The 12728-nt window shown below is 38.2% G+C and overlaps 1 protein-coding gene across 1 annotated transcript; it reads right to left on the bottom strand.

Moving 5' to 3' along the window:
- Positions 1-4681: 4681 nt before the first annotated feature.
- Positions 4682-11993, bottom strand: LOC124172773 (ras-related protein Rab-40C). The gene is made up of 4 exons (XM_046552264.1): positions 11632-11993; positions 11348-11541; positions 11038-11260; positions 4682-6402 (listed from the first exon to the last, which is right to left on the bottom strand). The coding sequence occupies exons 1-4, from the start codon at positions 11774-11776 to the stop codon at positions 6161-6163; spliced, it is 804 nt and encodes a 267-aa protein (XP_046408220.1). The 5' UTR covers positions 11777-11993; the 3' UTR covers positions 4682-6160.
- Positions 11994-12728: the final 735 nt, after the last annotated feature.

Here is a 12728-nt window from a genome sequence, read left to right on the forward strand (position 1 = left end):
TTTTCAAAGTAAACTGCAAAATAAAAGCTCAAATCTCACATGTTGTCCTGTCGCCTCAGTTCTCTGACTGCAACCACTTCCCTTTCTTCTGATTAATCAACAAACAAGGCAGAGCTTAACAAGCGCCATTCTGTTCTTAGGCCTTTGGAGATGATGGGTGAAAGAGCAGTGTAACACAGGAGGAGGTGGAACAGGGACTAACGTGGGAGCAGCCAGCAAGTCCTATTTCCATGCATTGACTCACATACCCTCATTAATTTCCAGATGGTCCTATTGCGGTAATGTGGTTGTGCTTAATGTAAGTATTATTTATGCCTTACAATCAAAAATGGAATGCATCAAAATTAAATAGCACTACAATGTATTACCAATTCCTATGGATTAGAATGCCGTGAGCTATATACACTATCTAAAAGACTAAAATTGATTGTACAGTTGCAGTCTAGGTAAGCAAAATAAATTTCAATCTCGAGCTGTCACATCTTCAGTGTTCCCTGAATGAACACTTCATGTACCTATTAAGGCACCTACTGGTGTAAAAGGAATTTTTCAGAATGACCCTGTTAACTCTGCTGCATTCTAAAAGGAAGAGCATTATGTCCACCAAATATGTATCAGCCTTTCCTGGTTTTATACTTAAATGCAATGCATGCCTAATCTACTCTCCACCAATCCACGAGCTATACCCATTACTCCCAAAAATTAATAGCATGAGCATGGAGTTAGGATGGAGGAACTTCATCTTTTGAACTCTCCAGAAAGAACATAGGATGTATGGCTGACATAGGGTTATAATAAGTACCTCATATTAAATATGTACCTTTTCCATTTTTCCCCTACCTTACACAATATTTCACTTTAAGAAGTTCACCTGGTTTATACCTGTTACCAATTTTTTTTCCTTTCTTAGGATAGCAGTCCTGTCCTAGATCAGGACTGATACAAGAGTAATTAATAATTACTTCTCGTAGTACTAATCATTCCCAGGAATTTCTATCGTAAGAACCCGATGAAAGGTAGCAAAAGTTATTGTGCCTCACAAGAGCAGTTTAATAGAATAGAAGTGGAATAATTCTCAATGCAGCCATCCAAGAATTCAATAAAATAGCATTCTCGAATCTAACAGCATGCATACAGGGAAAAAACACTTTGCCACCCCTCACTTTTATTGGGACAAATCAAACCTACTCTATTGCTCATATTTGTGACATTTGACTCATTTTAATATTGCCTGCAATAGTTTCCCCTTCTCTATAGTTCTTATTTAGGGAAATATGTAGTATCAATGGACTAGCAGGTCACAAACCTTTAAGTTAGGATTCAAACATATAATTCTAAAGAAGAAAAATCATTTCCCTTGACAGGAATTCGAATCTGGACTCCTGAATTCACACTGCATGTTTTTTACCACTTGCTCTATCGAAGCATCTCCTCTCTGGGGCAGAGATTAAGTTAGAAAAAGGTGGTTTATGCTGCTAAACATACTATGCCACAGGGTAGCAAGTCCGTTCGCATTGAATGGCAGTCTCGAAGCTAAGGCCAGACCTTAGACTGCTGTGGCATACAACATAGACCTCATTAAAGGAAATACCTAACAGTAGGGTGGTCCTTATTTTCCGAATTTTCAAATTTCTTTCGGAACACCCTCTCATTTTATGTCAATTGGTGTAAAAACATCCAGTAAAATATTATTGCAATTGGATAACGGGAAAATGTGCCGCATCGCACTCGCAAGTTGAGAAATTTTGGCATTTTCGGCTGTTTTTCAGATATGGATGGCGATAAGAAGGCGCTGGTATTTTTCAACTGATTTTCTATGGTAACTAACAATGCAATGGACATTTGGCGTGCTGCTCCTTAAATATTTTCCAATCGTGACTAGTTGTTCCCGAGATACGGCCCCACCCTAGGCGGACATTTTTGGTGGCACGCAGGTTGCATACGCTCAGAATTTGTTGATCATTCTCACTCATCGTAAAACCATAAAATTCTTTAGATAAACTTTAATAATCGTCAATATAACCTTTAATGCTATATTTATAACTTTTTATTGCCAAAATGGGCTATTATTTGGACTTAGTGATTTATTCTCCATAGGTTTTGAAATATTTAAAACTGAGGAACACCAGTGTCCGACGACTTCCCGATCTTCGCGTCGAAGACACTTTTTAAAATCAGTGCGACATTAAAGTTAATAATGAGAGCTTAGGAACTCTTTTGTGTCATATTGTAAAATAAATTACCCAAACCATGATTGATAACAATTAAATATTGAAAAATAAAAACCAAAGCCAGTGAAATTTGCACATATGTATGTACTCAGAATTGCAATTTTTTTACGCTACCTGGAAAGTTTTCAGTTTTTGAACAGCAGTATCTTTAAAAAGATGAACTTTTCAGAATCACAGTACATATCTAAGTATACTTTCAGAAGAACTTTTTGATATGACATTCTTCAGTACATGTGTGTTAATTTATGTCCAGTTCCTGGGAAAACACAAAAACTATTGACAAATATCATAAAATGTAGGCATAAAGTACACTATCAGCAAGTTTCATAAAGCAATCTCAGGTGTGAACAGGATGACATGTGGATAGTTTGCTTGGGCAAAGGCAGTGGATAAGATAATGGGTCTGCACGCAGAATGTAAGATGTCTAATAAGAATTGGGAAGTTGGTGCTGATTCTTACCTAGAATGTGACCTTAACTACTCATTTACCCCTCTGTAGCGACACCAACAGGCCCTTAGCCCAGTCACATTATCTATTTCTCTCCTCCAAACATCTGAATGCCTCCTACAGGCCACTGGTACTCTTTCTGTCTCAGTATTCACTATGTTCATACATGAGAATGTCTTTTTAAAGACTGCAAGAAACAAGTCATCTTGTATGAAGCCATGAGCACAGGTGCAAAGGGCATAGCCGAATAAGAGGGTGAAAAGTCCCTCCTCGGGAGTTTTTCCCGGACTTGGGGCATAGGATTTGGGATCAAAAAGGACTAACCTCCCCACATTTCCAGCCCGCTAGAGGCCCACCAGGGCCGGCTAGCTCGAAAATTCGATTTCCTGTTTTTTTAAATATCTCGGGGTAGAAAGCATATTTTTCAACGCAATTTGCGGCATTTGAGGGCTTTCTTAATGGAGCAGATGCCCAATTTTTTTTTCACAATTTCTCAGTGGCATTAGGAGAAATGGCGTTGATTTGAAAATTTCAAACGCTAGTTTTCATGAAATATTTTTGAGAGGGCCACAAAGAAAAAATGTGTTTCGAAGGAGTATTTAAATACCTTTTGGCTATGTAATAAAAAAGAATATTTACGTGGTGGAACAGCGAAAAAAATAAAATTTGCGATTTTGGCCATTTTTTGCTGTTTTTTCCATTACCTGTGCCCCCGTAACACCCGCTTCATACCATCTTGCACATATTTATTTTGTACTTATTCAGCTAATGCCCTTTGCACAAGGTGCTGATGTCTTTTGATCACTAATAATACTTGGATAATAGTACCATAACAAAACCATGATCAGCAGTAATAAAATAATATGATTTATCAGAAAGGAAAGACAATTGCAGGTTCCACAATTTATTAATTACAGCAACTGGTTTCGATTACGTAGTATCATCATCAGGCATAAAACTCAACTGCCTGATGATGATAATTTGTAATGGAAACCAGTCACAGTAATTAATAAAATGTGGCACCTGCCGTTGCCTTTCCTTTCTGATACATCATGAAGGAGTTCCATCATGTTTCCCCTGACATGACTGAAAATAATATGAGACTACCACGTGAAAAAAAAATTCCAAATGCATTCACTGAAGCAGCAAGTCAAACCAAAGACTGATCCCAAATTCAATTAAGCCTTCTGCATCTATGTACATAAGTTTATCAATTTGAATAAGCAGAAAGAATTCATCCGAATGTTCTAGCATTATGGGTTAGTAAGCATTAATGTTTCTGAAAGTAAACATAATTACGCTGGAATTCTAGCAAATGCAAGAATAGAGTTACTAGAATTTGTCATGCCTAAATCACAGGATGCATGACCAAGAGGAAGTAGAGGTGTGGGTATAGCCCAAACACACTCAGCATCTTCCTAGGAGCTGTAACACAATATGCATGTGGATTTAAAAAGGGTTCACCATGGATATCACCACCAGAACGATGCCAATATCCACATGGATGCAATTAAGTGAAGACTAAACAACAAAATGAAATGCTAATACACAATTTGACATCAACTAGGTCCTGGAAGCTGGTAGCAAACTATACGTATGTCTTTCTTCTAATTTCTGATGTAAGTAAATGGGTAGAATGCCAAGAAAAAAGGTGGGGGGGGGGGAACTTCCAAGGATGGAGCGTCACTTCCTACCAGCAATTCATCAAAATCAACCCAAAAAATGGGTTTTTGTATAGGAGCCAGAAACTACCGAACTCTAACAACATCTAAGAGTGAAAATTTCAGGTATTCCACCTCAGAATTGTTATTAGGATGTCTGGTGCTGGAATTTTCCTAATAATGAATTGTGCTTAAGAATCAGAGGCCACCTGAAAGAAACCTGACGTTCTCACTGACCAATACTGGCTATGCAAACTTTCTTAGGATCCCTTTTTCCCCATAGAACATACTTATATACTACTGAGGTACAATAATACTGAAGCATGGTAAAAATCACCAACTGTAATACTAACTTTGTATTGCTTCAAAATTGAAAGTTTGTACAAAAATACACCAGATATTTCTTATATACAGGTAATGTAAATTTTCCAGTGTTACAATTACACTAGGACAATTACAGATATTTAACCAATGCATAAAATAATTTACACAAGGTTAATACAAAGTAGTGATATACATATCAATGTACAGTTTTACCTGAAAGGAGTGTGGAAATATAAGAAGATTATAGGATGAAGAAAATAAATTTGAAAGGACCTGAAGTGTATCTTGAACATGAAGATTCTCAGTGTAGCGTGCAGCTCTTGGACGGTTTATTTTTGTCTGACCCTTCCTTAAATGACATTTAATGGATGGATTAACTTGATAATTCTGCATCCAGTTACCTCGACACGAATTAAAAAAAACAACAAAAACTTTCAACTCCCGGATAATTCAGCTCATAAAAAAACTCAAGAATGTGGTCATTAATAAATTCTCAGTATGCAACATGTAATAGAACCAGAAAAGAGCAAGAGAATTAATATGGTTAAAATAAGAACATCGGCTATATTAAAAATTTGAAAAATTCTAATACATAGTACTTTTAAACACCAAATGATGGAAATTGAATCTCTAAAGAAACTATAGGAAGTTGTAAGTAAATACCTAATCTTAATTGATTGAATTAGTGCAAATAACTCCTCTTGATAAAAGAAGTACAACACATTATTAAAAAATTCAACCAAAAGCTATTATTCTGGCTACAATGGCAAACTGATAAAGTACAAATGGTTACGCAACATGAACCATTTCAATTTAACTTCCGTTTAGACAATACTAGAGCTAAGGCCTCTGTATGTTTGCTATTTGGTAATTTTTCTTATAAGCTCTCTCTCCTTCCAATTCCATTAAGTGAAAATTGACAGTCATGAGTAAAACTTTGGCTCTTAGCCTCAGAAAATAATCTATTAGAGTACAAAGATCAGCAGACGAACATCTAAGTTACCACAGTACAAATATACAAAAACAGTGAAATAGAAAGTTATTAACATACAAATCCTGAAGTTACATTACTGCAATAGGATTACCACAAAGATATAAAAAGTTTTTACACGTCAATTTCACTCATATATTACAAAACAGATGCACCAGTGAAATTGAAAACTGCACACACAAGACATTCAAAAAGATACATACATGAACACACACATACATACACACAATACTTGGCTATCAAAATATGAACCGTTCATCAATTGCCAATTTGAATTAGATCCACCAGTTACACATACAGTTGCAAAACTAAAACACAATACTTGTAAACATTTAGTAAAGTGACTGAAAATATTATTAAAGCTCTAATAAGAAACAGAAGTTCATGGACGATTTGAATAAGGTGAATAAGTTCATGTGTGTTACAGGCTGCAAGTCATAAAATATGCACTTGTAGACGTTGCGGAGTGATCAGGTTTCTGCGTCTGGCCTTGCGCCACCTCCTGCTATGATAGCACGCAGGAATTGCGTCCTGCGCAACTGGTGCGGGAGGAGTCGACGGGAGAGTGCACTTTGGGCTTCTTGATTCCACCGGGCAGCGGTTTGTGGGCGTACCGAGCGGCGTAGCTAGTCATGGCGTACGATTTGAGGTGAGACTTGATGCCTGTGGGTAAGGGTAGCTGCTCTATGCCGTACACTGTGGTGCGGGCGACTATTGCACGACAGCAAAGCTCTTGTAGACTGAGAACTAGAATGGAAAAACTCACTTGTAACACTGGGTAAAGAATATCTAATAAGGTGATTAAGAAAGTGGGATAGAGTGCACAAGCTGCTTGCGCAAGCCTCCTCAGATGGAGGCAAACCATAACAAAGACATGGATCAAACTTGGAATTGCCAAATGTGATTATGTACTTGCTTCTACTTAATGCCTAACAACATGGACACTATTAATAAATTAAGAGTTACTTGCAATTTCCCACTTACGGTTTTATCATAAGAATACTTTAGCATTATCTTCAGGTAAAGCAACTGTTATACCAGAAGATAGCACAAAATGTATTGACATAGGTCGTGAGATTAAACCTTTATTGCAAAACTTCTAGTAACTTTTAACTTACTAATATGATAGAATTCCATGAGAACTGAAAAGGCTCTCAGCATCATGGCTACTGTTGTCATTGAGTTAGAAGTAGCCCACTTCAATGTAGCACGTAGCATTAAGTTCTTAGGGTGCTTGCAAATACACACTACATAATTACCTAAACCTCATCAGAACAAAATGGATGTAAGAAATAAGCACAGTATGTCTTTCGTATGATTCACAGAAAGGCGTGCATGAAGTTGGTAGAGGAGAATTTTGACTTTTCTCAACACTAATTCAAAGATTCAACTGAACAGTGGAATAGTATCCATTACTGCTCCGAAAACTGACCAGAAAGTTTGAAGAAGAAAATTTCTTTCAAGTTTTCAAGTCACTTATATGTTTAACATAATTCATTGAAGGGAAATGGAGTGCAATTAACCACTTGAGTTTGGGCAAAAAAGTTACTTATCAAGATTATTTTTTGTAGCTCCCCATCACAAAATGCAAACGTTTCACTTTTCATGTTAACTTCCCGAAATACTGCCAACATAAAGTTATTGAAAGGTGACAAGGGCTGCACCCATGTGATTTCAGCACATTTTGTAAATTCCTTTGGTGTTGTTTCTTAGTCGTCGCTTTACCCTATACCATTTTTCTGAACTGACGGCGGCTGACCTTGAGCGTGCTCGAAACCCACCCACTCTTCTAGCCAATCACAGAAGAGTGCCAGGAGAAAGTGACGAAGAGCCTGCAGTCTCTCTCCGAACTCCGTGCAGTGCACATCGCTCTCCAGCTAGCAGTGTAGCCAAACCAAATCGCTCAGCGTTCGTCCCAGAATCTTCCGCCGCCCCCGAAGGTACCGTTATTCTCAAGGCTGGCAACTCTGGTTGGCTGGATGGAGGGGAGCCGAGCGGAAAAGGGAAGGGGATGGAGGGGAAGGGAGAGGCAGAAGGGGCAGTGCTTCTGATTGGCTACTTGCTATTTTCCACCCAGCCGCCATCAGTTCGGAAAAATGGTATAATTTGTGATTTCATGGAAATAATTATAATACCTATTTGAACAATGCAAAATCAAATCACACCTGGACAATTTTCCAATTATTTGGTAAAAAAAGCCATTAAAATTTGAAAACTTAAGCATCCATAGCAACTGTGATAAGACATGATCATTTATTTGGCGTCATGTATCTTGCAACCTAAAGCCGTGGTAGAATAGTTACGGGTGAGAAATAAGAATACATAAAACACCATTTGGAAAGTTACATTACTATGCCAGATATGGTAACAAATAATATCTGTGGAAACAATGACCATACATAGGTACCATCCAAATATCACCAGCAAACAGGCAGGAATCTAAAAAAATCTGTTTCTACCAAATGTCCTTTCATATGTATGATTCAACCTACCGCTAGCATTACAACATATTTCAGGAATAAGCAAGTGAAAAACTGGAGTGAAATGTAAGTGATATTTCTCCAAGGTATAAAATGCAGCTTATAGTTTCTAACATTGCATTATCTCTGTCTAATAGGGAAGGCAGAGTGGATTTCAAATGTCTTGGGTGTTGGAAGGAGGGCTAAATATTTAGAGGAAGAGGATGTCTCGACTAAAACCCTGCAAAGGGCCTCCCAAACTTGCTAACCTTCACTCAATGGGCGGTGAAATGAAAAGCATACAATCAAGTTAACCACGTGTGGTTGTACTTGATCTCTCAATCCATACAAGTCCACTGTTAGCTACCAAATATTCATGGATTTGGGCGGCTCGGCAGCTGCTTTGCCATTCACTTACAAATTTCCTTTCCTCAAATCTGTTACTGGTACGAATGTTTTGGTAGTAAAAAATAAGAGTCAGGTTTTCTCCAGTGATCGTGAGAGCATGACTGTACATAACAGCACAGTGTACTCCACCTGAAGTTCCCGATAACTCCACCAGAGTGCTTGCTCTTCGTCCATATCTCTGTCAAAAATGTGGAATGGGAGATGCCTCCCCAGCAGCAAAGCCATTCTGGCCATGGAAGCCGTTTTGCACGGCTCTCGTCTCCACATACATGACATGGTATGAGCCTACTACAATGCAGACAAAGTGACTGCAGTCAAAAATTCAGTCCCTGACGGACTTACAAAACATACACTTTTTGAATCTACTTGCTATGGTTCCAAACTCTTTCAGTCTCTCCTACAGCCTAAAGGCTGTTTTACATGGGGCCAGGAATAGGGCGGTTTCCTATTATTTTTTTATTGCCTAAATCTGAAGATTATTACTCCTGGAGTATACATTTCACACTTGTAGATTTTTTAATGGTGATATCTATTTTTCGCGATTGAATGAAAAGTGAAAATTTTCAAGCACGCGAAAACCCGATGGCTAAGAATGAATGATGGGAAAAACCTGTGTGATGTTGTTCTGGTACACACTGCCACAAGTGAGGTGACCTTGGGGCGAGGCTTTGAGCGCTGATATACCGCAGGATGCTAGCAGGTAGCAGAGTACCCTGCTAGCAGGTAGTGCTTGGCTTAATTATGGATTATTAATTCCTTAACAAAAGAAGGAAACTTTCCGACCATAGGCAGTTTTAATAGGTGATTATTAAGACATGTTTCCCTGAGCTCTGTGCCTCATGCATGCATCAGTAATCTCAGACAATTTAAAACACCTATCTACTCGTATAGAGTCTAGGTCCCTTTGATTTCACGTAGAGTGGCGTCCATGGGCGCCAATCTGGCCTTTTTCAAATGAGGATAAAATTGACCATTGTCATTCGTCTAAAACCAAATAGTTTGTATATTATGAATACACAAATGGTGGGCATCGAATCGCAATCAATCAGGTAGCAGAGTACCCTGCTAGCAGGTAGTGCTTGGCTTAATTATGGATTATTAATTCCTTAACAAAAGAAGGAAACTTTCCGACCATAGGCAGTTTTAATAGGTGATTATTAAGACATGTTTCCCTGAGCTCTGTGCCTCATGCATGCATCAGTAATCTCAGACGATGTAAAACTCCTATCTACTCGTATAGAAACTAGGTCCCTGTGACGTCACGTGGAGTGGCATCACATGGGCGCCAATCTGGCCTTTTTCAAATGAGGATAAAATTGACCGTTGCCATTCGTCTAAACTGGGTTTTCTAAAACCAAATACATAATTTGTATATTATGAATACACTAATGGTGGGTAAGGAATTGCAATCAATGCCTTTCGTTTTTTTTGATGAAGGAAATTACCCTATTGTGCAGGTTAGAACTGCATTAATTTCTAAAATGGCGTGGAATTGCGTGAATGCATATGAACGAAATTAGAACAGGGGCTATTTTGCCATCTATTTGTCCACGCATTCTCGCATGTGTTCTAGCAATTCACATGCTTTACACGATGCAATTTTGATTGTGCCTTCATTTACATGTCAGATTGTGCGAGTACGTGCCCCGTGAAAAACTGCCTTTATGAAACTTACTTTTCGTTCCCCACGCAATGAAAATCTTGGCAAATTTTCTAATCTCAAATTTGCTGAAAAATATCCACAAATTTAAGACCTGCCCCTCACAGCCCTAGACATTTTAAGTTCATTGCTTATAGTCTTGATGAGTGATACCCAGGGTCTAGGGCCCCAACAAGAGGGGAGAGTCTAGGCCCCCATCAATGAGGCTGTGGCTTACTCTTTTATGGAATGAATTCATGAATCCCCTGACATGCAAAATAAATGATACCCACATCCTTAGCGACTCTATTCTGACTTTTTACTCAGAACAAAATTTGAAGATATCGGGGAAGATAAAAAATGTGCTGTAATTACCGCTAAAATGCACATGTTTACAAGGAGTTTGCCCAATATCAATGTTTGTAAAACCTAAGCACTCTGCACTGGAAGAAATATATTCAACGTAAAAACAGTTGCCACTCCAAACATGAAGACACTAGATACGTGAACATGATTCTACAGCTATTGGCAGCAAGTAATTATAAGCCCAATGGAAATAAAACTATTACCTACTGCCACTTTAAGCGAACTAAAACATATTCGTAGAAAAACAATTTTGAGTGTCGATAGATGGAATGTCTGTGGATAGATGCACTTTCGAAGACGTATTCTGTTGTACGTGATTTTCAGGTCCACATGATAAAATTCAATTTGACCAGCCATACTTCATGTGTCAACGTCGAAATCGACAATTTCCTTACCAACAGCGAGTTAGTGCACTTGGAGAAACCACTGCCTCTCACAATATTAGTCTTTCGAGGTAATGACTCCCTGATAATCAAGAAAATCCAACAGTGGGCAATGTGAACAACAAACCTTTGTTTGATCTCCAAAGCCTTTCCATGCCATTGCGGTGAAGAGCCATGCGGGAGAGTTCGCTGAAGCTTTCGCCGACATTAAAATCACAAAGTGCACTGACTTCGAAAAATGCCATACGGTGTTTGGCAGCATAAGCTTCTGCTTCTTTTTGACTAACTTGGCGTTTAAATGCCAAATGCAGGCGATTGCCCACCAAAACTTTTGGTACACCAGGTGCATGCTGAAAAAAACACAACAAAAAATGAGATATTCAATTGTACACAAAGGCCAAACTCGAGGAAAATAAACATAAATAAATAGGACTTACTTCGTCAACTTCTTTCAGCCATCTGTCGATTCCATCAAATGACCACTTGTTCGTAATGTCGTAAACTAAAAGGATTCCCTGAGCACCTCTTGAATATGATCGAATAATAGTACAAAACCGACCTTGACCAGAGGTATCCCATAGCTGTAATTTCACTCGCTTCCCGTCCAAGAGTATGACTGTAGTCTTGTACACTGGAAATAGAAAGTGCGATTACGACCATGTACCGAAATATTTCTGCGTAAATATGAATAAAAACAAAAAAATATGCTAAACGTCATTACCACTTCCGCTGCAAAACGGGGATTCTGAAGATCCGTCTTCTAAGTCACTGAGAATTTCTTGTTTACCTACATCACTGTCACCCACCAATAAGAATTTCAACAAATAGTCATATTGTTTTTGCTGAGATCTTGGCTCCAATGCCATAACAGAACTCCCTTGTTTTTCTGACGCATAATAATCGTATGCTCAGAACTATCAAACATAAGTAAATGCCACCACTAATATTGCACGACGGTTTTCAGGATCATTGACCACGAATCGCAGAAGGCGACACTTTTTCCATAAACAAACATTACCAACACCCACTATTCACGCTAGAGGCGAAAACAAGACGAAGGAATCGATTATTCCCAACTATCGCTTCGATACGACATCCCTTCGATTTCAAGGTGCCCAAGACACCACCCAAACATGTTTCTTGTGGGAGAATAAACGAAAGAGGAAACAATAAAATATTCCAGAAAACTCAAATGGTTAAAAAAATAGTTAATTTAGAATTTAAAAGCGAAAAAGCTTGCATTCTTTAGCAATGAAACAGATGTGTAACACTTGCATGAACATTTTTGTATGTTCCTGAACACTTGCATGTTGGTACCATGCCATGATGTTAAAGAACGTAGTTGACCGAAAGGGCAATAAAGCGAATGAATGACGACTATAGTATTATAAATGAATTATATTTTATCATGTACTAACTTCTGGGCCATTTTATCCTGGTATTTAAGCAGCATTACATTGACAGGAATGGCCTCAAACTTTCACTTGGGTCATGGCGCGAGGTTTGATTTTCAATAATTTCCGCATCAGAATACCGTTCATGTTTGTAAGAATCCAGTCGATAAACCAAGACAGTAAGGGTATTAAATTGTGTCTTTTATAATCATGAAATCTCTATTTTACCTGTCATGATGAGTATCAATGGCTTTATCAGTTTATTTCAGGAAAAGGATAGGCATAACACTCTTTGGGGTAAGGCCTTAACCTACTAGACAAGTCTGACTCGAGACCTATCGAAAATATTCCTGTTATCCATTATTTACTCAATAACCTATAACGAAAATGCATTACTTCAGCAATTTTGGCTGCTACGCCTGTT

The sequence above is a fragment of the Ischnura elegans genome, chromosome 1 (assembly GCF_921293095.1).
Source record: "Ischnura elegans chromosome 1, ioIscEleg1.1, whole genome shotgun sequence".
Taxonomy (NCBI): domain Eukaryota; kingdom Metazoa; phylum Arthropoda; class Insecta; order Odonata; family Coenagrionidae; genus Ischnura; species Ischnura elegans.